Source organism: Numenius arquata, chromosome 3 (genome assembly GCF_964106895.1).
Source record: "Numenius arquata chromosome 3, bNumArq3.hap1.1, whole genome shotgun sequence".
NCBI lineage: Eukaryota > Metazoa > Chordata > Aves > Charadriiformes > Scolopacidae > Numenius > Numenius arquata.
Genome location: NC_133578.1, coordinates 23,050,483 through 23,074,897, shown reverse-complemented (window position 1 = coordinate 23,074,897; position 24,415 = coordinate 23,050,483). Strand labels below are relative to the sequence as shown.

The window sequence follows — 24,415 nt, the reverse complement described above, 5'->3', positions numbered from 1 at the left end:
GGGTTTTAACCTTGTCTGCCTGTACAGGCACTGGTCTCATTTGGACTGTCTGCCTTTTCTAACTGATGGAGGTAAGCCTGACTCGGTTCTGGGTCCTCTAGGTCACCTCTGACACCATTTCTGACAGCATTCTCCCCTTAGAAACTGGCTGTTCGTAGCTTGGACAGGCGTACACTTTGCTGGGTAAAAATCTGGCTGGATGACCAGGCCCAGAGAGTGGTGGTGAATAGAGTTAAATCCACTGGGTGGCCAGTGACGAGTGGCAAGTCCCAGGGCTCTGTATTGAGACCAGTTCTGTTTAATGTTTTTTATCAACTATCTGGATGAAGGGATCTGTATGGTGCACCCTCAGTAAGTTTGCAGATGACACCAAGTAGGGAGGGCGTGTTGATCTGCTGGAAAGTAGGAAGGCTCTACAGAGGGATCTGGACAGGCTGGATTGATGGGCCAAGGCCAGAGGTATGAGGTTCAACAAGGCCAAGTGCCGGGTCCTGCACTTGGGTTACAACAACCCCATGAAATGCTACAGGTTTGGGCAAGAGTAGCCAGAAAGCTGCCTGATGGCAAAGGACCTGGGGGTATTGGTCGACAGCCAGCTGGGTATGAGCCAGCAGTGTGCCCAGATGGCCAAGGCGGCCAGTAGCATCCTGGCTTGTACCAGGAATAGTGTGGCCATCAAGACTAGGGAAGTGATTGTCCCCCTGTACTTGGCACTGGTGAGGCCGCACCTCAAATACTGTGTTCAGTTTTGGGCCCCTCACTACAAGAAAAGACACTGAGGTGGTGGAGCATGTCTGGAGAAGGTCAATGAAGTTGGTGAAGGGTCTACAGCACAAGTCTTATGAGGAGCCACTGAGGGAACTGGGGTTGTTTAGTCTGGAGAAAAGGAGGCTACTCTCTACAACTACCTGGAAGGAGGTTGTAGAGAGGCAGGAGTCAGTCTCTTCTCCCAAGCAACAAGTGTTAGGACAAGAGGAAATGGCCTCAAGTTCCGCCAGAGGAGGTTTAGGAAGAATATTAGGAAAAATTTCTTCAAAGAAAGGGTTGTCAAGCTTTGGAACAGGCTGCCCAGGGAAGTGGTTGAGTCAAGATCCCTAGAGGTATTTAAAATAGGGGTAGACGTGGTGCTTAGGGATGTGGTTTACTGGTGCTTTTGGCAGTGTTAGGTTAATGGTTGGACTCGATGATCTTAAAGGTCCCTTCCAACCTTGACAATTCTGTGATTCTATGTCCATTGTAGATTTGTTTATAGATTTATTCAGTTTTAAAAAAATCTCCTGTGTGGTTATCTTGGTGTTTCGTTACCCCCAAACTCAGAGGTATGGAAGCAGTCATGTTAAATGTATCCCAGGTGAAACGCATCCCAATTTGTCTGCCGTTCGTAAGGTGTGCTGCTCCCTTATGGTGGCGCTGGCTGTTCTGACTCTTGTCAAGTTGGCTGTATGAAGTCTGCTCCAGGAGGCCCGCTTCAGCCATCCAAGGGATATCATGGTCCTCCCCTGCCTCTGGTGTGAGCTTTTTTAAGGAGAAGTGCTGCTTTATCTCCTGTCAGTTGGGGAAGAGAATTTGGATCACACTTGTTTTTGTTTAAATTATGGCTGCAGTGGTCCACAGAAGCCAGTGTAGTATCCTTACCCTTTAATTAAGAAGTGTGGTTCATTTTGTAGGGCAGCAAGTGCTACGGAGCTCAGTGTTCAGGTGCTTCTCTATGGTGGGTGATGTTAATTGCACCTAAGTGTTTTTACTGGTGTCTTGAAATATGTTTTTAATATATATCTGAAAATGTATATATTTTTTTACTAATTTGCAATATCAAAGATTTATAACTCTGCCCTTTCCTAATTTCTCAATGCCCTTGGGACTTTAACTGTATTTATGTTACAAAATTTTATTCACATGATCACAGACTTTGTTCCATGAATTCTGTTCTTCACTCGGCCTGCAAGATGGGCAGTTCTCAGGAAAGGACTGTGTTGAAAGGAATGATAATCCCTTCTTTCTTTCTTCTAAAACTTGAATGAAAGTGATAGTGTAGCAAAAAAGAAAGCTGGTTTAAGATTAGGCAATGAGCGCTGGATAGGAGAAATGGCTGTAATGCAGATTTCTTTAATGATAATGCTGAGCAATACTAAAACCGAATTTTTGACAGATGGTTACATAGGATGTTTCTTTGTCTGTGAACTGGGTGGGTGCTGAATTTTAAAAATGTTCAATACGCAAAGTTGCAACTGAATTTAATGTATACTGTTGGCATCAACAGGCTTCTTAGCAGTGCTGTAAGAAGGATGAGTACAAAGTTTAAAATATTATTTTCCCCTTAGCCTTAAACTTGATCTTTCACTGATTCATGTGTGATTTCATACAAGTCTCAGGTTTTCCCTAGGTGTAGAATGGGAGCAATGCTTCAGGGTCCTAAGAAAATGTAGGTGTAGCCATTAATATGTCAGCTTTGTGTACGTGTAATTTATCTATTTAAGAGTTGTCTTCCGAGAGACTCCTCCCTGCAAGGGACTGTGAGGAAATGAGTTTCTTCCCCTATTCAGTGAAGCTTGGATTGTCTTGTCAGTTCAGAGGCTGCTGGTTGAGTTGTAAATTTAAAACAAAACAACAAAAAACAAAACAAACAAAAAAAAGAAAACCCACAAAAACTTAAGAAACAGTGTCGAGTTGCCTGATTCTTTGAGCACCACCTACCCTCTAGACAGGGCGCCTACAAGAGAAAATGGGGAGCCTTCTCACAGGTTGCATGGCCCTGCTCGGCATGGGGGCAGGGTCCGTGTTGCATGAACTGCCTGCTGGTGTGGTGGTTTCACTTAAGCTTGTGATTCTGCAGTCTAAAACTCTTAATGCAAATTTTTTTGTTTCAGTTTTTAGTATTTTCTATGCTGTGTGCCATACAAGTATTTTGAAAGGAGGAAACTGATAGTGTCATTTGAGGTTAATACCTTTTTTCCTTAAAATGGCGTAGTTCAAAAGCCAAAATAGTTCATGAGTCTTGTGATTGCAGTTAGAGGTGAATTTACTGTCCCAGTTTAATCTTAGGTGTAATAAGCTATTCTTTGTGTGTTTGATGTTAAACTGTGGCCTCATATAAGTGTACGGGGTTTGAAGTTGTAGTCGATCACAATGTTTTGAGTGAAATAGATTAATATATTTGGAAAGACTTAGGATTTTTTTGTTTTATTTCTTATTTGTAGCATATTCCTCACCATGTAATGGTGAAAACAATATAGGTAAAGAGTTATGTACGGTGGTCAGCAGTTTATGTCCTGTGTGCTCTGGGGAGCAGAGCACTTGCCTCGAGGGTCAGCGGGCTGTCTGCGCTGAGGGGATTTTGAAGATCATGAGGGCAGAAATGGCAGTAGGAGCTACAGAGGTAAGGAGATTAGGAAGTGCAGGGAATTAACAACTGAAACACACTCCTATTGACACAAATACAGCTTTTAAGTACCAAATGACTGGTATTATAACTCAGAAAAATAAGATATGCTTATTCTATGAAATTGTTGGGGGCTTTTGGACTGCATTTCTACCCTATAGGTAACTTCCAGATGAATTTACTTGGGGAAAAAAGGTGCACAATTTACATTTGTTCCTTCATGGTTTACTTTTTCCGAGGAGAGAGGGTGAGAACCAAAAGCCCTGTGGGAAGGGGCATTTCTAGCTCTCTTCCTGCTCCGTAGGTGACCTCTGCTTTTAACTTCCTTTTCACTCCTTCCTTAGATAGCAGAAACTACTGTTTGTTTTTGACATGTGTAAAAGGCCTGTGCCATTTTAAATTCTTGCAGAACAGCCATTTCGTGGACTCGAGCGTTTAGAGCTCCCGGTTTGTTTCCTTATAACTGAATGCAGCAAATGAAATATATTGTACTTTCTGGTGTTTCTCTAAGTAGATGTTTCTTCTTCAGAACTGCTCCAGGCTTTTAGTGCTTTTCAGCAGAGAGAGATGGAAAGCAGCGAGGTTTTGTACAGAGTGTGATGCGCTTTTTGAGAGTATCACAAAACTGGAGTTACCTTGTGACCTGTTAGTCTGCATCGCCAGCAAGTGACCCATGAACTCGTAATGCGCTTCTCCCTGCTTGCTGCTGCTTCCCCGAAGGGATGGGGAGCGTCTGGTTTTGCAGCAAATGAAGGTAAAGTGGGCAAATTCTGCTTCTCTCTTACTGTTTGGTTACCTTTTACAGAGCTATCTGGAAGCAACAGTAATTGCTGCAGATTCCTCTGCATAGACATGAAAAGGGAGCTGGTAGAGATAGGCAGCACATCACCTGCACGTGTGCAGCCCAGGCTGTATTAGTTTTTATCTTTCTTGACATAATGTTGTGTTCAAGGCAGATGTTTGCTACCTAGGAAGACAGTCTTTTAGTGTTCCTGCCACAGTTGTCTTGCCTAACTTTGGCCAAGACATTAGGTGCTATCTGTAAAACATAAATAGGCTTTTCTTACCTTATAGGGGGATTGTAAGCATAAACTTCTTCTCTGTGTATTGTATATTTATTTATTGGTTACAGTAGTAGTACAATGCAGTACAGCAGCACTGATATTGCCCTGTGGGACATTAACAAGGACTTCTTCACTTTTGATTGACCGAGGATTTCCTGTAGACTAAAGCAACGCAAAGGGGTGCCATCATATTTTCTTCTATCTTTCTTCTAACTCGGTAGCATATGATCATAAAGCGATGTATTTAGTGTAGTTTTTCCTTAATCAGAACGTTGTTCTTAACTCTGAAGAAAGAAAAGTTACTGCTTTGGACCTTACAACTGTGTGATGAAGTGATTGCTTAATGCTTTATGGGAGACTTTAGAGAGGTTAGTATCGCATTTATGCAGGCACAGACTATAGTAGTCAGAGTTGACAAGAAACATCAGAAGGATGTATTAGCTGGCTACCCAGTTGCTGCCAAAACTGACAGTTGTCTTGAACAAAACTTTATTAAAAGCACTTTAAATGAGTACTTTTTATCTCTGATTATTCCATCACTGCAGTAGATGTTCAAATCAGATGCTGTCAGAGTTTTACTGAAGATGCATTTGTTTTTCAGTATCTATACATTTGTTCTAAATGGACTAAGTGTTTAGAGCAATACTTTAGATAGTGAGAGTCAACCAGTCGATAAACCTATTCTCTGGTATCACTGTCTTTAGCTGTGAAGAGTGCAAAATGGTCAGTGAAGACTATGTCAACAAACCTATTTGTTTCTTTTAAACTCTCTGGCTCTGCCAGTTCACTATTAAATGGTACAAGTTGGTGGGGTTGAAAAGCCACCAAAACCTTTCTACCAAATAAGAACCTGCTCTTTGATCACTCTTGGCAGTTCAGAATAATAGAGAGAACAAGTGCAGGTGAATAATCCAGTTTTTTTTTTTTTTAAAGCAGGAAAATATGACACTTGGGATTACATAGCGACAAGTTTCAAAGGAATGGATATCATTTCTTTGTAACAAATGTGTTCAGGATATCGCCCATCTAGAATGTTGACTGTCAGGCTCATTCTGCCTATGGTATTGTAGCCAACAACTTGTGAAATTTTTTAGCAATTTTTTTACTATTTAAGCTCTTAGTTGTATGAGTTCAGAATAAGTCTTTTTAAGTAGGACATTTCCAGAAGGGTATTATTCACTGATACTACTTTTCTGTGGAGTATTTTTTGTAGTGGCTTTTCTGTTTGATTGATATGGGAGTGCTCTCATGATGGGGAAAGGTCTTGCAGTTTGGGATTTTAACATAGGAAGTACACTCTGATCTTACCTAACTCAACATTGTTTTTAAGAGCCTAGAAGGGGATTACTGGACATGGAGAGGGATTTTCTTCCAGGTGGACTGTTCTGTGGTTGGGCACAGCAGATGTTTCTGTTACTATGCCGATGAACGGATATATTGAATTAAGTTTTTGTGTACTTAAGGTGTGCAGAGGAGAGAAGAAAATACAGTGATACTAATCTTCAAAATATAACCTCCTTACTGCTTTTGAGGAGTGGCAATTCCAAGATAAACAGCTTTCAAGATACTGGTAATATACTGCATATCCTTTCAGTTGTCCTTTTTCCCTTCGTTCATCATGCTAAACGTTATTCAACAGACTCAGGAAGGACCTTGTCGTGGTTCTGTTGCTCATAGCAGCATTTGCTATGCTAATGCTTCCTGTACATGGTGCACATGGAGTTGTGTTAGAAGTTTGGGAAACGGATAGGTAGATGCCATGTTGAATGTTCTATACTATATCTTATCTTCTCTTCATTAGTTATTCTATATTTGCCAAATCCTATCACTAATATGGAAAAAAACACTGCAAAAATAATGCCATAATAATTTCTGGGGCAAATGGGAAAATTTTGATCTGTGAAGAATTCCTTCAGGAAGAGCTAGCATAAAGAAAAGTCTGGCTAAAAAATGACCTGTTACAAGGATTCACATGCCAAATAAAACTAAATGTTGACTTGTTTTCTGAATAATGAACAGGGTTGGAATGAGACACAGCATGCTGTTGTTTCAGTGAATATTGCAAAAAAAAAGCTTCAGTAGCTTTCAGATCCATCAGCACCATTAATTGATAGATAGACTTCAGTCTTGAAAGCTGTCATAGACATGTATGTTATTTCAGGTTCGGGATGTAATTTTTAAAGGTGCTCAGTCAGTTGGTTTTTTTTCTTTCAAGTCTTTCTGTTGCCTACATTAGTGCTTGTCTTTCTTAGGTACTGTGCTGTACCTCAAACAGGTTGTGTTTATACCTGTGCAATAGGTTTGTTGCCTGCGGTGTTGAAAGAAAGTGCAATTACTTATATGCAGTATGTAGGGAAAATGCTGTCAGTCAGAAATGAGAGCTCCATTGCTTTAGGAGGCCCATGCATTGCTCTTGAGCCTGTGGGGCTTTCAGGCAATTCAGTTGTACTTCCAAGGGGTAAGATTGGTAGAGGGACTCCTCAGAAATGAAGCATTACCATCTTGTCTTGGACATGGTTGTACGCCTGGTTCGGCCCCAATTACAATAGAATAGACCCTTGGGGAGCTATTGTCCTCGCTGTTGTATGAATCACTCCCTGAGCTCCAAATGAGCCATTCTGAGTTGCCATCCTTGTGGCATATACCCACATGCATGAGTATATGTTGGTTTGTGGCCAAATAAAGGCATTGGTAGGCAACTTGTAAATTCATTTCTGCCTCTGCTGCCTGCAGCCATCTGAGACACATAATGGGCAAGGGATCCTTAGAACAGGGTGCCTAGCTGAAGGGCAGGGAGAATTAAACATTCTTAAATTGTTACCCACAGATGTCTCCTGGCTGATCTGGAGTTGGACCAAGTCATTTATTCATAAGTCTTTCTTCAAGGCGTTAGCAGAGGTTCCCTCAGGAACATGTCTCTCCATAACTCACTTTTCCTTCCCAGGTTCTTGGCCAGACAATTGAAATCCAAAAACTGGCAGCATAGAGATGAAGCCTAAAGATCATTACATTTTTTTTTAGTGTTAAAGAATTGATTTCTGTTGTAGAATGGTTTGCAGAAATACTTATCTGTCCAGCAACCAACATTTTCTTTGTTTTAGATCAAATTTCTGGACTGCTGAACTGTTGGGAAGAGTGAAATAAACAACCTTCAAACAGCAGTTTAAAAAAGCGAGCTATGGTCATTTGAAAGAAACCTTCAAAAAAGACTTTAAAAAAGACATAGGCTGCACCTCGGGGGGAGGAGGGACACAGGGAATGCTGTTCAGCACCAGAAGAGTTAATGTTGAATGGCAGAGTCCAGGTAACCCAACAACCTAACCAATTGCTCTTCCTCATCAACTCTTCAGTTCACAGGAAATCAGTCAGAAGTTGTGTTTGGGAGTTTATTCCTCCCCATCAAAAAAACTTTTTTTTCTCTACTTTGCATTTTAACAAGTTTCCATCTAACAATCGTACAACTGTAATGAGCAGACACAAATTCTATAAAAGCACTTTGGAAGTGGATTTTCAAATCATATTTGTCAAAACCTGCTGTCTTCTGATGTTTATAGGAAAGATTTTTTTTTCTTTGTTAAATTTACCATAGTTGTGCTTTTTTTAGGCCAAAATTTGCCAGTTACATTGTTTCCCTCCCAAAGGTTTTATGTAAAGCCTGATCTGTTTGCCTGCTAACTATACAGCTTTTTCCCTTCTTTCTTTCACGCCCCAGCCTCCCATAGACAGTGGTCACCTTTCACTTGCCTGTATCCATCCCTTTGCCCTTTCTTTTGGACACAGTCTTCTCATTTTAAAATGATCACTTTATTGAATAAAAGTTCTCTTTAGATTATCAAGAAAAGCATTTTAATTTCACCTAGGCACCTTAGCAGTGATAGGGGGTGTGTTTGTTAGGAGACTGAAGTGCCTAAATAGAGAAGGTAACTTCAGTGAGAAATACTACTTCTACACTTCTTTTTCTATGTTGTGTATTTCAGTGTTACCGGCTCCAGGATTGAGAGGTGTTGCATTTTCACTGTGCATTTAAAAATACTCTTGATTAGTTAAATGGATTTGGTTCTTTACTGACCCTGGGCTTAGATATGTCTCTCTCTCATTCGGAATTTCTTATCACTTAATATCTTTTCAAACAGCTACTTTCACTTGAACACCAGGATGCATTTTCCCCCTTTTATAGTCCATGTACTGCTGCTGTTTGACTTCAGCTACAGTGAAGGTTTTAAACTCTGATGTAGTACTCTGTACTTTTTCATGTTATCTGTTATTTGGAGGTTATAGCAGCTATGGAGTCCTCTGTAAAAGAAGTTAGCCCTCTTGACTGGAAAGCCGGTGATTGTAAGCATTTCTAAATTTCCAGGTTAAACTCTGTCATGAATAATCTGTAGCTGTTTGTTGTTACTCTGTTAAGTATTTTGAAAGAGCTGGAACCTTGGGGTCTTGGTAAACTGTGTCCTCTAGGCTTTGGTTATGTAGCTATTGTTAGGAGGTAAATACAGTTCTGGGAGTTTGTTTGTTTTATTTTAAGTCTCAGAGATTGCATCTTGCTGTCTGCCCTACTGACTGCTGATTTAGGTTGAGTGGGACCTTCTTGACTTGTGAGGCTGCAGCACTGAATGACTGTGGCCTCGGGACTGTGATTCACGTGGGATGGTGATGCATTTCAGAGCCTTCTGCTAAGAGCAGGCTGTATTTTTGCTGTTATCTTGGAATTGAACTCTTCTCAAATTACTGCTGCTTGGCTTTATGCTATCATACTAGCATCTCAACTTGTTTTCTTAGCGCATTAGTAGTTTTCGAGGCTGTTTCCAATTCTGTCTTCTGTGATTTCCCAAAGCATGCCGTGGAAGAAAGACTATTCAAGACATGGTTTAGCAATACAGGTCAACTTTGTGGGTTTTTTTTTGGCTGTGAGATTGAGAAATGAATCAAACGTTCTATTTTAAATGGAACAGGTGTCTTTTTTTTTTTTTTTTTCAATTTAAAAATCAAGACACATGCATTCACTCCATACGTTTCGATGTCTTACTGTATTTTGATTTGTCATGCTTTTTTACTTGATTAAACTTATATTTTAGAGCTCTGTATGTTCCCTTCACTGAAAACTTTTTCTGGGTTGCTTTATTTCCGATTGGCTTTATAAGGTACCGAAGCATATATAAAGTGTAAGCTGCAATAAATAGAAAGTTTTACTATTAGTAGGAAGAGACCTTGACCAACATGATGATGACTTGCTAGCGTTTACCTAACTACAAAATAGTTTGTTACCAAATAGTTTGTGTTCTCGGAGGCAGAATTGTTAGCTTCATTACCTTTATTTTCCTGGAGAATGAAAAATTCTTTCTGGTTGGTTCTGCAATAAGGAAAGTCCAGAGATTCAGAGAGAGAAGAGAGAAGAATGAAGTTGAATGCACGGTTTGGTTTGTTGTTTCTGTTTGGGTTTTTTTTTCCAAATGAGGTAAGAGAGTAGCTCACTTAAAAGGAAATACACATAGATGCAGAGACAAGATGCATCTTCATGTTGGTGCAAGAAGAAAAGTAGTTCTGTGAGCTTTTTTTTAGGATACTGCTTAAGAATTTTAAAATCTGGATTTTTAGTAATTTTCTGTAGTCTGTTTTGCATTTGATATTTTAAAGCTTTTCTTTTATCTGCTGGTACATATGTATTCTAGAATGACAAAAGCTGTCATACTCAATTGTTAGAAAGTTAAATTATTAGAGCATCAACATAATGGGATAAATGCATATTTAGGATATTTCAGATTGAAATAAACAGTTACTTAAGGGCTTTAGGGATTGCATTGTAATGCTGTTAAACAGTGGTTTCTATACTTGGAATGGTTACCATGCTTAAAGTCGTGTTTGTAACTTTAAAGATTGTTTGATACTTTTAAAGGAATTCTGGTATTTTTATGTTTCATTTGAAAAAAAAAAAAAAGGGGCAGGGGGGAAGCTGCTTTTCAGGCTGCTTTTCTTGCCATTTGGGATGTGTACGTTGTACCTTCCCCCCCTCCCACTTTCTTTTCCCATGCCTCGCCCTTTTAGCTGAATATTATTTAGATTTACTGATCTAAAGGATGCTACTGTCAGTGAAGAGACTACATGATGATAATATTACCAATGTTAATGTGAAGTGTTCCTAAAAATATGTTGGATGTAATTCTCATACCATGTGTGTTACCATTAAATCTGAGTGCCTACTAGGAGCACATCAGGAAATTTTATTTACATTTGGGCTATTGTTCAACTGTCCTCTTCTCTTCAATAGATAGGTCTCTGTGTTGAGGTATTTTGCTTTGACATTAAAAGCTATGTGCATAGAAGTCCATTAAAGAAACCAGACCAAACCAGTATGCCTTTCACTTAAGTGAAAGGTGGTTTGTGCTGGCCTTGAATTCAGGAGATGGGGGCCTCAATCTGATCTGGAGGGTTGTTCTAAGAAGAATCTGGCTTCTGCATAGTGAACTTTATCTTCATTGTAGAATGCTGACAATGTGTGAAGCTGTTGATCTTTCTTCATCTTGAAGCTGTAATTGACTGCCAGATAACAAGAGTCCATTCAGAGTAATAAGAGAGTCGAAGATAAAGATTGAGTCTTGGAGCTTGGTTCCATATTTAGTGGAAAAGAAAAACATGCCTGATCTGTCAAGCCTTTGTGTTTGGGTCTGCAACGCTGCTCTGTGGTCTAGCAGTGTTTGAGATAGAGATTGCAGTTCGTGTGTGTCCCAAAAGATCCAGTGTTAGAAGGTGAAGACTTGCAGTTGCAACTCTGCTGAACTTTTTCTCCTAAAATGCCAGTTTTACTGAGGTATGAGCAAGTATTTTGTTAACTAACTGGGTCTTTTGCTAGTATTTGTTATTTGGAGGTGTGGGGCCTTGAGGTACAGATGTAGTTGTACTTTATTACTTTCGGGTCACCAGTTCTGAAAAATTTGAACTACAATGGAGGGTCCTCTGATTCCTTACAGCTCTTTTGCTAAGGTAGAATACACTATAATTTATTATACTGAATGCTGTGAAAAAGCTTATAAAATGCTTCTCTGAATTTATAACTTTGACTTTAGACATAACCCATTGCTTAGTAAATTCTCAGAGGAGTTTGGAGTTCTTTTCAAAAGAGTTCTTGCAAAAAGTGTCCTTTTCAGGACAAGAAATCTCTGTATTTTATATCAGCTTTTAGAGGAAAGGCTGTATATGATTTTGAAAGGTGACTTAATATGGAAGGTACTACCACTCCCAAAAAATCCAAGAGCTAGGTAGTGTTGGTAACTTTTTAAAAGAATTACTATAAGAAGCATTCCAAGACCTGTAGCAGTTACAAGAAATAAAGAAAAGTAGGTTTTTTAGGCCTCTTCTGTAAGTTTTGGGTAATTTGTTGTTCTCTTTGGAAGACAGTAGATGTTTGAATGGCACTGGGTGGTAGCAATGCCAGTCTTGTATTTAGCATCATTGTAAATATGTTGTACGTACATATGTGATTGCATGTCCTTGAGTTAGTAAATTGGCTTTCAAGGGTAGGAATGAAGTTAGTTCAAGTAAGAAGTCTGAGTATATTTTCAAATCTGTAAGTTATGTCAGTCTTGTTGGCAGCAAGGTGTTCTGTGAGCTGGAGAATTTATGAAGTCTGGTGTTTAAAAAAAATTACATTTTTTGTCCTTCACATGAAGTGCCTTAAAGCTTATGGTACCTTTAAAAGTAGGTAAGTTGTGCTGAGAACTGATAGATTCTACAGAACTGCATGTTCTTGAAAAAACAGCTGTGTGTCTGGGAGTGAATGGTGTATTTTAAATTACAGCATGAATGAGGAAGGCAGTTTAATAGATCTTCTTAGGATTTGCTCTGTGTTGAAAGAAGGTTTGAATCCAGCTTTTCTGTCTTGTCCTTCAGATCACAAGGATGGTAGAGTTTGTGTTGCTTCTTGGTTCTGGATATTTAACAACAACAACAAAAACCAAAACTAAAACCCCAAACATAAAGACAAAAAAACACTCCAGCAGAAATAATGAAGAGAATGGAGTGCATTCATTAGTGTGTGTGGGCTCTAAAATCTGAGCAAAAAAATGAAGGATTGTATTTCATCTGTGCTGTGGACTACCCTTCTACCTGCTAAATTACCGTTCTGATTGGTAAGGTAACCCAGGGTGCTGATCTGTTCAGTGCATTAGTATCCAGCAGTACATGAGACCTGCAGTAACAATTTTACCCAGCAGCACTTTGAATGAGCCTTAGCTATCTATCCACAGTGATTATTACTTTCCCATGTTTCATAAAATAAACAATATCAGGCATGGTAGTATCTGTTTCTGTAATATGCATGGTTTGTAATTGCCAGAGATATGGCAGTAATTTTAAGTAAGCTCTGAACTTTTGTGGGCAGTGACTATCAAGTAGGTTAGTAAATCAAAATATTGCTAGTCCTGCTTCATTGAATGGGTTACTGTGGTAAACTAAAATTGGTTATTTCAGAGTTGCATACAATCAAACACTTTTACTATTTTGAAGCAAAACGATAATTGTTTAAACTTGCCTGGCAAATGTGGTGTGATTAGTTTCTTATGCTTTTTCAGAGCAATAATTTCATATTAAGGTATACATTACATACATACTGGGACAGGTATGCTGTACACATCTGCTTTTTTTTTAAAAAAAAAAAAAGCCTTATTGCACAATGTGTAAATGTAAGAAATATTTTCTGTGCATAAGAAATGTACAGTTTGGTTTTGAAACTCTGGGAAGCAGTACACAAACACAATTTAGGAAGCAAGAGTTTAGAGGATTCCTGATTGTTCTGCACTGCGCATACATGCAGTAAAACAGTCTTTACCCCGGAGAGCTTAGAATCTAAAATATGTAGAAATGGGAGGAATTTTTACTAGGCAAGTTTAGAAGCAATATTACAGTGGCTGATAATGTCAGCTACAGTTTCAAACTGGGTAGTTCCTCTGCATTGTTGGAAAAAAAGACCTCCAGCTCCATATGTGGCTGTGTTTGGGTAAATCCCTCACCTCCAGAAACAAAATGCAGTGCCCTCAACCTGCCACTTGTGGTTTGATTTTTCAAAAGAAAGCTCTGAGTACCAGGCTCTGCGGTAAAGGAGCACTGACACCACACTGGCTGTCATCTGCCTTCCTGCGGGAACAAGGACAACTGGAAATAGCCAAATAGCAGAGCCAGTGCTTTCCCTACCAGGAAGGTTAGCTGTATGGCCATGGCCAGGAGTGGCCAAAGTGTGTCGTACAGAAAGGTCTGTCTCATTCTTGAATGTTAAGGATCTGTGAAATACCCGAGAGTCATATAAAAAAGTGTCTTATGTCTTACTAGTGGTGAGGAAGGCCTCACTGATGCCTTGGTTGTCAGGATGCTTATCCGATGGGTAGAAGTTTATAAGAGCACTTAAACTTTGCAAACTAGTTTTCATGAAAAGGGAATTCCAAAAGCTTTTTTTCATAGCACCATTTGAATATACATGGTTATTACTTGCAGACCTTTCTGAACTGCTGTGTTGTCCTGTGGGACTGAAAAGCACAAACTTGTTGCGTCTTAGTTGAAAAAAATGAGGCTATATCACTTTATATGGTACTGGGGGGATATGCTATTAAAATAGTTTATGAAGACATTGGCAATAAATACCTTGTTTAAAATAAAGCAAGTGAAATGTTTCCAACCGAGGATAAACTGAATGTTGAAGTAGTTGAAAAGATAAAAACAAAGAACGCAGTTTGTGTAAATACGGAAGACTATTTGTCTAAATTGTCTTTCAGACTCATTAAACAGACGTAAGTGATTTAAATACAAATTAGAAAGCTGCATATCATGTTGCAGCCTACTCATGTAGGCTGAGCTCATCAGAAACTCCTTTTGTTGTTCCTCCATTTCCTTCCACCTTGCTTTCCCTGCCGGTGCCAGCAGCGTGGCTTTACCCCCCTGAGCAGGGCTCTGTCGGAGGCACCACCTGTGTACGGGTCTCTCTTACTCTTGGCTCCTTTCATATTGTTGACCCTGCTCCTTGCTCCTCTGCCCTTCAAACCTACATATAACCCTACCTTCCCTTCCACGAACTGGGAGACTGTGGTCTACCTTCTCATTTTCCTTTTTTCCTTATGATTCTTACTTATTTGTCTTGAACATTGGTATGTTGATAGCCTAAATGATGTAAATAATACGGAAAACAAGGGGCTTGCAGAATTGGGAGGTTTTATGCTGGAAAGTATTTTGCTCCTGTCAGCTAGTTTTTAATCTATAAATAATTGCCTGGTTGGCATATTGCACGCTGCAGACTCCATGCCTCTTACCACCTCTAACAGGTTCTAGCTTTCACCAAAATTGACAAGGCTATTCTGATACGTAGAACTTCCCCCAAAATTTCTGGAATTCATTGAGTGCATTCGTTTTTAAATAACAGATGGTGAATCATTGTCAAGTTGAGGGTATAAATCCTTTCTTTGCATAGGCCAGTGGTATGTTTGGCTTGTTTGTAAAATATTCCACTGCAAATATTAGGGAATATAATTAATTTATTTATCTCTTTTAGGAGCAATGGATGAGCTTCACAGCCTGGACCCAAGAAGACAAGAATTGTTAGAGGCAAGATTTACAGGAGTAGTAAGTGGCAGCACTGGGAGTACTGGAAGTTGCAGTGTTGGAGCTAAAGTAAGTTCTAAGAGCAGTCATCCAGATCTACCATCTTTGAAATTCTAATTTAACTCACACTGTCTCTCTTGTATATTGCACATGTGATTTAATTGCAAAAGTAGTACTGGGTTGGAAGTGACTCAGGAAAATACTTGTTAGTCTGTTATTTTGCTTTGAGATAGGATTGTTTATCCTATGAGATGGACATTGAATTGTTCTTAATAACATCAAAGAATGGGCTTATACAGGCTCTTTTGTGGTTTTGCTCTAGTGCACATGTGATCAGAGATGGAAGTTTTTCCCAATATTTAAGTGGAGTTGTCCCTTCTGCAGATGGCCAGCTACTTACAGTTTGGGTTGAAATAGACACAGGGAGTCTGGTGTGACCTCTGTTTTTAAGATTAAACTTGTTTGAAGACTAATATATCTAGATTAATAAAGCCAAATTCTTTCAACTTTTCCAGACATACTGATTTTACCTGCTTTCATTGTAGGCTCTCTGCAGTCTGTCTGTTAGTATATAAACCACAATGCAACACTTGAGGAAGAACGTTATGAACACTGAGTAGTGGGGCTAGATTACCTTTCATATGTCTTATATTACTCTTCAGTTGATATATCTGCAAAGTAAATTTGCCTTTATTACTAATTCCATTCAAGTTACTAGCTTCAGCTTCCAAAACGGATTTCTGCAATACTGTTGCCTAGCCAGAGGTACTCCATTTTGTATTTGTGCATTTGAATGTTCTTCACCAAGTGTAGTACTTAATAAACTGATGCTAAAAAGATATAATACCAATTTTTTTAGGCACATTCCCCCCATGACCAAAGTACTTTTGAATTCTGTTTCCAAAGTGTTTTAAGTATTCTACACAAACTTGGTTAGTATTTTTTGCTTCCTATCCCACATTTTAATTACCAGTCTAGATTACAGAACAAAATACTATCTGATAGCAGACGTTGATGAAATTTCTGGAGACATGTGATGCGGTGATGACTATTAAATAACTGTAAAGAATTTAAATGAGTGCATAGTGATCATGCATCGTATCTTCTTAATTTGTTTTTGAGAGTGACATAAAGGTAACTATCACAAAGCTGTAAAAAGGTCACTTCTTGGTTAATCACTTCTTAACCAAGAAGTGAGTTAGATGGTCAGGGGAAAGAATCAGGTTGGATTGACATAATGTGGTTGATGCACTGTTTTTTTCTCTTTTTATGTAATTGCCTTCTAATTATGACTGCAAAAATGTATACTTGCCAGATCTTATGATTGAAATTAGTCAGAGACAAGCCCGGTGATTGTGGCCCACCTTTGTTTCTTTTTTCCTTGGGTTCTCTAGTACTACTTACTCCCCTAATTTATTAGCTCATTATAATTGCACAGGTAATTGCTCATAATTCAAATTACTGTGTGTCCTTTTTCATTAGTAGATCTGTACCTTCTTTTAGCTTCATTTTATCTTCAACTTTTAGTGTATATATAAATCCTTCTGTTAGTTTTTGATACAGCTGTGTTGGTCCCTTGCCTTATTGCCAGTCTTTCCTCCTCAGAATCTGTCTACTGCTATCTGTGTAATACACTTTCTTTAAAAGTAATTATCAAGTTTCTTGGGGTTCTTTTTCTTTAAACTTTGATCCCCTGTAAGTCGCTGCTTACCATTTCCATAAATATGTTCAAGTCTTTTTTGTCATCTGTTGTTCAGCTTTCACTTTTAGCCAAATTACATTCTACTTTCAGGTTCTCAGTTTGTTCATCCAAATTAACCAGAAAAAAAAAAAAAGAAATTTAAGAGCTAATTTCCTTTTTCACTCTACCATGTAAAACGTAAATTTTTTGTCCCTGACACATTCGAAGATCTGTTTGAACAGATAATTTTATCTCATCCAGTTTGTTTCCAAGCGGATAGCTGGATAAAGTCAGGGTTTTTGTAAATACTACTAAATGCTCTGATAATTCTTTGCAGAAGATACTACTACCGCTGTCTTCTGATTGATGCAGATCCTCACTTAAGACACTGTTCTTTTTACCTTTGACCAGAAATATTCCACAAATTATCTTCAGTATACAGTGCAATATCTCTTCTTTTTCCTGCTTACTTTTTATTTGGATTAGAGAGGTGGAGGAGGAATATCAATATCTAGTCCTGTGATTTATCCCACCATCATTAAAGTGGCAATTATATCAGTTTTGTTTGTATTTCTTTTATTTCTGACCATTCAGTTTATCCAAGCAGATAACATGAAGTGTAGTAACTCCTCTGGGCTCTGCTTGTAATATGCTTTTTTTTTTCTTTAATAGTCTTTAGTCTTGGTGGAGGATGTTGAGAGAGGCTTATCTGATTTTTATTAAAAAACCTGATAAAACCTTTTTGATCCGATGTGCAGAGGTAACTGGGAAAATGTGATGTATAAGTATGATCTCCATTGGTCTGCTTTCACTTTGAAGGCAAACATGAAAAAACTTCCTCTCCATGTGCATACCCAAATCCACACATACCAAATTCTCATTTTCCTGACCTAGCAAGACAATACAGAGGTTGCAGCTGCACTTGCTGGTTATTTTTGGAAACATTCTAGGTCATTATTCTTCTAGTAATTAAATTGAGATGAACTCTTATTTATTGGGACTACTATTTTGAAAGCCTACCCTTAACGTACTGTTTTGCTGAAGAGTTTTTGGAATTGTTGGGGGAAAAAAAAAACATCATCTTCAAGCTTTTTCAGTAAGCAAGGATGGAAATATGAATAATAGGTTACTGAGATTATTGTCTTAGCTGAGTCTGATGATCAGACACTGCAACATTGCAAGGAAGAACTAAATATAGACATTTCTATAGTAGAGACTGCCTGGGGGAGAAGACACATGGAAATTCTGTGGTTTTAGTAAACATTTCTCCAGAAATTTTAATTCAGAGGTGATCTAGTTGTTCAGAAGATGTCACAGATCAGTATTGTCCTGCAAACTGACGCAGTGCTGGAATTCAGTGCTTTGAAGCAAGCTGAGTGTTTGCCTTGGAACTAGTTGTTTCACTTCAAAGTATTTGTTCTGCCTTCCTATATCATAGAATCATAGAATGGTTAGAGTTGGAAGGGACCTTAAAGATCATCAAGTTCCAACCTCCCTGCCATGGGCAGGGACACCTCTCACTAGAGCAGGTTGCTCAAAGCCCCATCCAGCCTGGCCTTAAACACTTCCAGGGATGGGGCATCCACAACTTCCCTGGGCAACCTGTTCCAGTGCCTCACCACCCTCACAGTAAAGAATGTCTTTCTGGTATCTAATCTAAATCTCCCCTCTTCCAATTTAAAACCATTACCCCTTCTCCTGTCACTACACTTCCTGACAAAGAGTCCCTCTCCGGCTGTCCTGTAGGCTCCCTTCAGATATTGGTAGGCTGCTATAAGGTCTCCCTGGAGCCTTCTCTTCTCCAGGCTGAACAACCCCAACTCTCTCAGCCTGTCTTCATAGGAGAGGTGCTCCATATGGAAGAGAATAATCCAACAGTATAAGATTTTTTTTTTCTTTTAATAAAAAGAAGCTCAGCTGATGTTGGCATTTTTTGTTAAGTGAACGTGGAACAGACTCTTCCAATAAAATATCCTTGTTGCCATTCTGTGTTCAAAGGATCTCCAAATAAATCAGCCTTAGAAAATTTCTAAATAAATATTGTAATTTCAGACTATTTCAGTTTTCATCTTTTTTTTTTTTTTTTCTCATTGGTCTAAATTTGTTCCTTTAGGGGAAATGGTTTATTTTAAGAATGTAGAATAATATTATCAATAGGTTGTAATTTTCTGTCACTGAATGTATTTAAAAAAACAATCTCTGCAATAGCCTAGTATCTGTCTTGGGGACAATTAAACCCTCTTTTTCTTTGAAAAATGAAAATTTTTAGTAGTCTCCAGCACTTTCAGTAATACTGGCTTTTTAAGCCCATTCTGTAGAATTGATTGATAGGGTTTTTCATTGGATGTTTTTGCTATTACCAAACATGACTGAAACATTTTTTAATGTTCTAGGGTTTTACTTGGCTTAAAAGCAATCAAAATACAGAATTTACTGTGCGCTGTCAAAACATCCACCTGTCACAAGTGGTCACAAGTGCTCTATAGTCAATGAATTTTTCCTTGCAAGCATGAAATTTTATTACTGTTACTTGTTAAAACTGTGAGCAATAATAGTGGATTAGCTGTTTTCTAAATCTGTATATAATGTTTAGTATTTTATTTGTCTTGGTAGGCCTCAACAAATAACGAAAGTTCAAATCACAGTTTTGGAAGCTTGGGATCTTTAAGTGATAAAGAATCAGAGGTAAGTGTATTGGGCAGATTCATTATTACTGCAAAATTTTAATGCTAACAACTCACAATTTTATATTCCACTTTGCATTGTTTTATATAGAAGCTTTTGAATTTAAATGCAAAATACACAGCTAGATAGGAAAAAGCATACATTACTAAAAGATACCATCTCTTGGAGGAGGAGACATGACTTCATAAAAGTTTCTTTGGATTTTTGGTCATGAAACTAGCTGCCTCTGCTACAGCTTTTTGAGCTGAAAATACTTAAACAGTTTGCTGTCTTTTGTTTAATAAATAATGTTTTCATCAGCACAGATAAACTTTGATTAGTCATTGGCTACATCTTTGAAAATACTCTAAAAGCTAGTTTGCTTTGTTTTCTCTAAATATACAGAATTACTCCAAGGTCAGACAGTAGCTGTCATCTGCATTTGTAAAAGCTGCAGTTGTCACTGTGTATTGTCTTACCTAGTACCACTTCATAATCCAAAAAAAGATTCATACTCTTATTAGGTTTTAACGTGCAGAGTGCAGACTTTCTTAGAGTAGATTTTCCTCTTGGTGACCAGCATTGATATAGTTGCACTAATGCAGCTCTTAGAATTTCCCTATTTTGAGGTCGGTGAGTCCCTCTGACAGTTTTGCCTGTGTACATCAGGCGTTGCATCAATAAGATTATACCCATTGTAAGCAAGAGTGTATTTCTAGCCCAGGCGAGACCCATGTCATGCCAAAAGGAGAGTTGTTTGGAATGTGCTTTTGATGTTATTTTCACGTTAAACCTTTATTTTGGGGCCTAATTGTTTGTTCAATCAGTCACTATGAGACACTGTCTGATGTTTGCTTTTATACTGGGCTGACCAGCAAGTGAATTTAGTCGATTCCTGAGACCGATACCTTATAAATCAATGTTCTCTATGTGTGATTTCATGTTTTCCTCTTTGAAAAAGTCTCTGGTACATTGTGTATGTTTTTCCCTTGCCTTTCCCAACTGGATTTTCTTTTCAATTGTATATAGACTATTTTCCTTACCAGAAGAGACTGTGCCTGTTGTTTTTCTTGATGACTTCTCCTAGAAATACTTTGAGCAGTGTTGCGGTGATGCAGTTCTGATGTAGGTTGGGAATGAAAGTGTCCTGCAATAGGCTGAAGGTTACGATGCATTATTGCAATTCCTTGGCAGAAAAACATGTCTGTGAATAGTTGAGTGATCTCAGAACACTGACTTTACGTGAAATAACCTTTTGGTATAGAAAAATGTTATTTTATAGTGGCATACATGAGATAGAGAGGCAAGGTTTTTCCAAGGCATGCAAGTTTGAAAGTTCAACCCATATCTTCAGTCTCTGCACAGTGTTTTAACTTCAAGCTGTGCCTCTGGGTAGGGATAATTTATTATTATTTTTTAAAGTATTCTAAAACTTGGATGCTAAAATAGAAATAGACTTCTTTTTTGTTAAAAGTCCCTGCACAGATCTCCAGTGCACAGTGCTCCAGGTTTCTTCTGTGTTTTCTGAAAGATGAGTCTTAATGACATTGAATAATATTTCTTGACCCATTTTCAGGAGTTGTCAGTTGTATTCACTTAAAATATAATTGTAATACCAAATATGTTAATAAGTTTTTAGAGTTTTGTTCTTAAGATAACATCTGGTTGCTTGTACACTGTAACCCTATAAAAAGTACGCTTTAGTTCTTAATACTGCAAACAGCTTGTGAGATGTTTTGTTTGGTTTTTTTTAATGGTGTGACAATGAAGGTTTCATAATAATAGGGAAATCCTCTTGTAGATGGTAGTGTAGAAATACAAATGCTTACTCACATGGAAAGCAGTGCCATCATTTGGTGCTGAGAGAGAACTGTTGTATTACAATATATTTGGGGAAGAAAAAAAAGTAGAAATGCAAATCTCAGAATCGTTTAATTTCTAGCAAGAATGTCAGTTTCTGATCCTATTGTGATGGTACATTCATGTCATCATTATGTGCTTTCGTCACTAAGTGGCACATTAAAAGGCAGTCTTTCACACTTTGCTTTCAAAACAAAGCAGACTTCTTACACCTTTTTGGTTTTCTGGTGTGATTATTTTTACTTTTGCACACGAGTTTGCAGAAAATACAACGATTAGAACTATGGTATTTTTTTTTTCTATCTGATGGATGTATGAAGAGGGGCAACTTCTCTGAATAATTGTTTTATTTGATATACTTCACAAAGGTAAACTTTGATCTGCAAAATAACTTGAAACCAGGCTTTATTCTGGATTCAGTTCAGTATTGTGAGTGATAAACAATAGCTGGATGTTTGATCTTAATATCCAGACCTGTATTCCAGTTTCTCTTTAAGTGTATACATTATTTTTATTTTATTAAATGCTTTATTGCTGTGGTACATAGGTCTTAATTTGAGTGTGTATTAGCTACTTGTAGTTAAGATAAATCCTAAATTGGCTACCTCAGGTTGTGAACAAGTGCTTCTAGGAGTCTTCCAATATTTTGGCCTTCCCCACCATTCCTCATTAAAGAGCATTACTCGTCCTTGTTTTGTTACAAATATTATTTTATTTATAACTAGTATTATTCTATTCTTTGTAGATAATGACTTATTTAAAAGAAGGCAGCTTTGTCTGTGGCTTGACTTGTCCAGTTTGATTAGTTATTTAAATGTTTTGCTCTGCTTGCTTGTAGCTGTTTAGTTGCTGTGGTTCCCAAAAATACAGAACCCTCATTATAAATGTCATTTCAGAAGTAACTAAAGGTTTGATCTAATTGGAACTTACAATGTGTTGCGGAGGAGAACAGCACTGCTGTAGTTGTAAGGCTTTGGGAGGAGGGTAGGATTTAGAAGAAAATTATAGAAAACTATCAACTCATTCATTATGCATATGAAAAATATTAACTGAAAAATCATAACCATTAAGCATACTGGAGATTTAAGTGTTGAGAGACAAAAAATTAAAACTTTTATGTCATTACACATGACTTTAATTTTTTTCTTCCTCTCCAAAAGAACTTCCTGAGTTATGTTGTTACTAATTTTACAATAATGGTAGAAAATACTTAACTGTACATAAAATATATAAAAATACTTATCTGAGTATTTTTTTAAAGGAGATTAACTAGTTGAGAATTGTACTTAGAAATGTTTATTTCTTAAAAGAGGATGTGAAAAGCCAAAATTTAAAACTCTAAATGTGAAGAGAAGACTCAGGGGAGGCACATTAAAATTGAGGGGTCAACTGGGATCAAGACAATGATATTTGAGGCTCTGCTAATATGCCATGCTGTGAATAACTTTAACATAGCTTTACAGTCTAACTTTGGATAAACTTCAAAACTATTTTGTCTTTCTTATGAAATAGTAGGATTTTAATCTAAATCTTGGCTATATGTAAATCCTTCTGAAGTGACTGAAAGCAGCTTCAATCTTCATTTATCAGGAGGATACTCCTCAGCCCCATTAGCCTTCACTTTCTTGTAATTCGTATGATTCCATTCATTAGAAAGGATTTTGGAGAACATTTTCTAGTGATTGATGTATGCTGTGCATTACCATGTGAATTTTGTACTTAGAAAAGGTGAACATGACCTTGTTGGGTAACCTCATTAATAACCTCATTAGTGTGCTAATACTTCTTAGTCTGGAAGGTTAAATTAAACACTGAAAGAAATCAGAAGCGCTTAAGAAAATAGACATTTATGAATTATTTGAATTTCAGTTTTAAAACTATATACCTCTTTAAATGTCTGGTTTTTAAACACAAGACATCAGTCACTGCAGTTGGAAATTAATTTTGGTGAGGGAAATCTTAAATGTTTAGTCATTAATTAGCTTTTAAACAACTTTTTTTTTGCTTGATATGGTAGGTAAAACTGTCTATGTTAGAATAATAACTGCAAAATTGAAAGGTAAAAGATAAGAATAACTTGAAAATGTTTGGTTAAATAGTTTCAATTTAGTTTTGTGGAAAGATAGCTTGATGTTACCTATTTACTTGCAGTAATTGCAAATTATTAAAGTAATTTTTCTTAAGCTATGCTTTCTGGTTTTAGAATCATACAGTCTTAAGATAACTTCATTTCCAGGAGTCTGTGTTGTACACTTTGCTAATATACGATAGCACTGTAAAAGATGATGATTTTGGTTGGAAGAGTTTATTTAAAATAAAATGTATGTAATGTGAACTTCATTTGTGGCCTGGTAATACAACAGTTAAAACTGTAAAGCTTCCAAAGGTATTTTTATGAAGCTATCCACAGAACTCAAGCTTCTAAAAAATACATGGTATAGATAAGTAAGACCTTTCTTGTCCTGGCTCTTCTTTTATAGACTGATAATTTTCTACAGATCACAGGTAACTTAAACTGGTTCTTTGCCAAAATAAGGATTTTAGGATATTTGTAGTAAATTTATATTTGAAGATATCCATGTGAGGATTTTGGAACTGCAACATATTTGAAATGTTTCTAGCAATGGGTTGAAATTTGAATTTTGATATCATTTGCTGTGTTGAGAAATAATACTTGGAGCACAAAGCGACAAACACAGTGAAATGATAAAATGATGGTATCTTAAAAAAAAAAAAAAAAAGGTAGCATCTTATGACTGATCTCAAATTTAGTCCGAGATAGTAGGGACTGTTGATTTCTTGATTGTAAAACAGAGTTCATGATGTAATGGCTTCTGTGCTTTCTCCAGTTACTGGTGTGAGGCTGCTTGGAGGCTGAATACACACACAGCTGCAGTATCTTTTCCTCGAACCAAAGCAGCTTGTAGAGTTTAACTTACGCTGGGGAGACTAGCTGGTTTGAATCCTCAGATCAAGGGAGAGCAAATAGAATTTAGAGATGCTTCTGATCACAGCTCGCTCTTGTTATCTATGATGTATATGCTGATTGTAGTTTCTAGGCAACTATATATAATATTTCTGGAATAAATTTTTAACAGATCTGTTTTTTTTTCACTTGTCATTGATGTTTTTCTTTGAGTTTCTTGAGATGCAGATATAATGGGGAGGGGATGATGACCCTTTCCAAGT

General features: G+C 37.6%; 1 protein-coding gene across 2 annotated transcripts in view; it reads left to right on the top strand.

The window, feature by feature from the left end:
- Positions 1-24,415, top strand: part of TLK1 (tousled like kinase 1) — a 70,867-nt gene that overhangs the window by 11,442 nt on the left and 35,010 nt on the right. For both annotated transcript variants that reach the window (XM_074146050.1, XM_074146049.1), the window contains exons 2-3: positions 14,972-15,090; positions 19,316-19,387. In XM_074146050.1, the coding sequence (XP_074002151.1) occupies positions 14,977-15,090; positions 19,316-19,387 (186 nt within the window). In that variant the 5' untranslated portion in view covers positions 14,972-14,976. The remainder of the gene's footprint in view (positions 1-14,971; positions 15,091-19,315; positions 19,388-24,415) is intronic.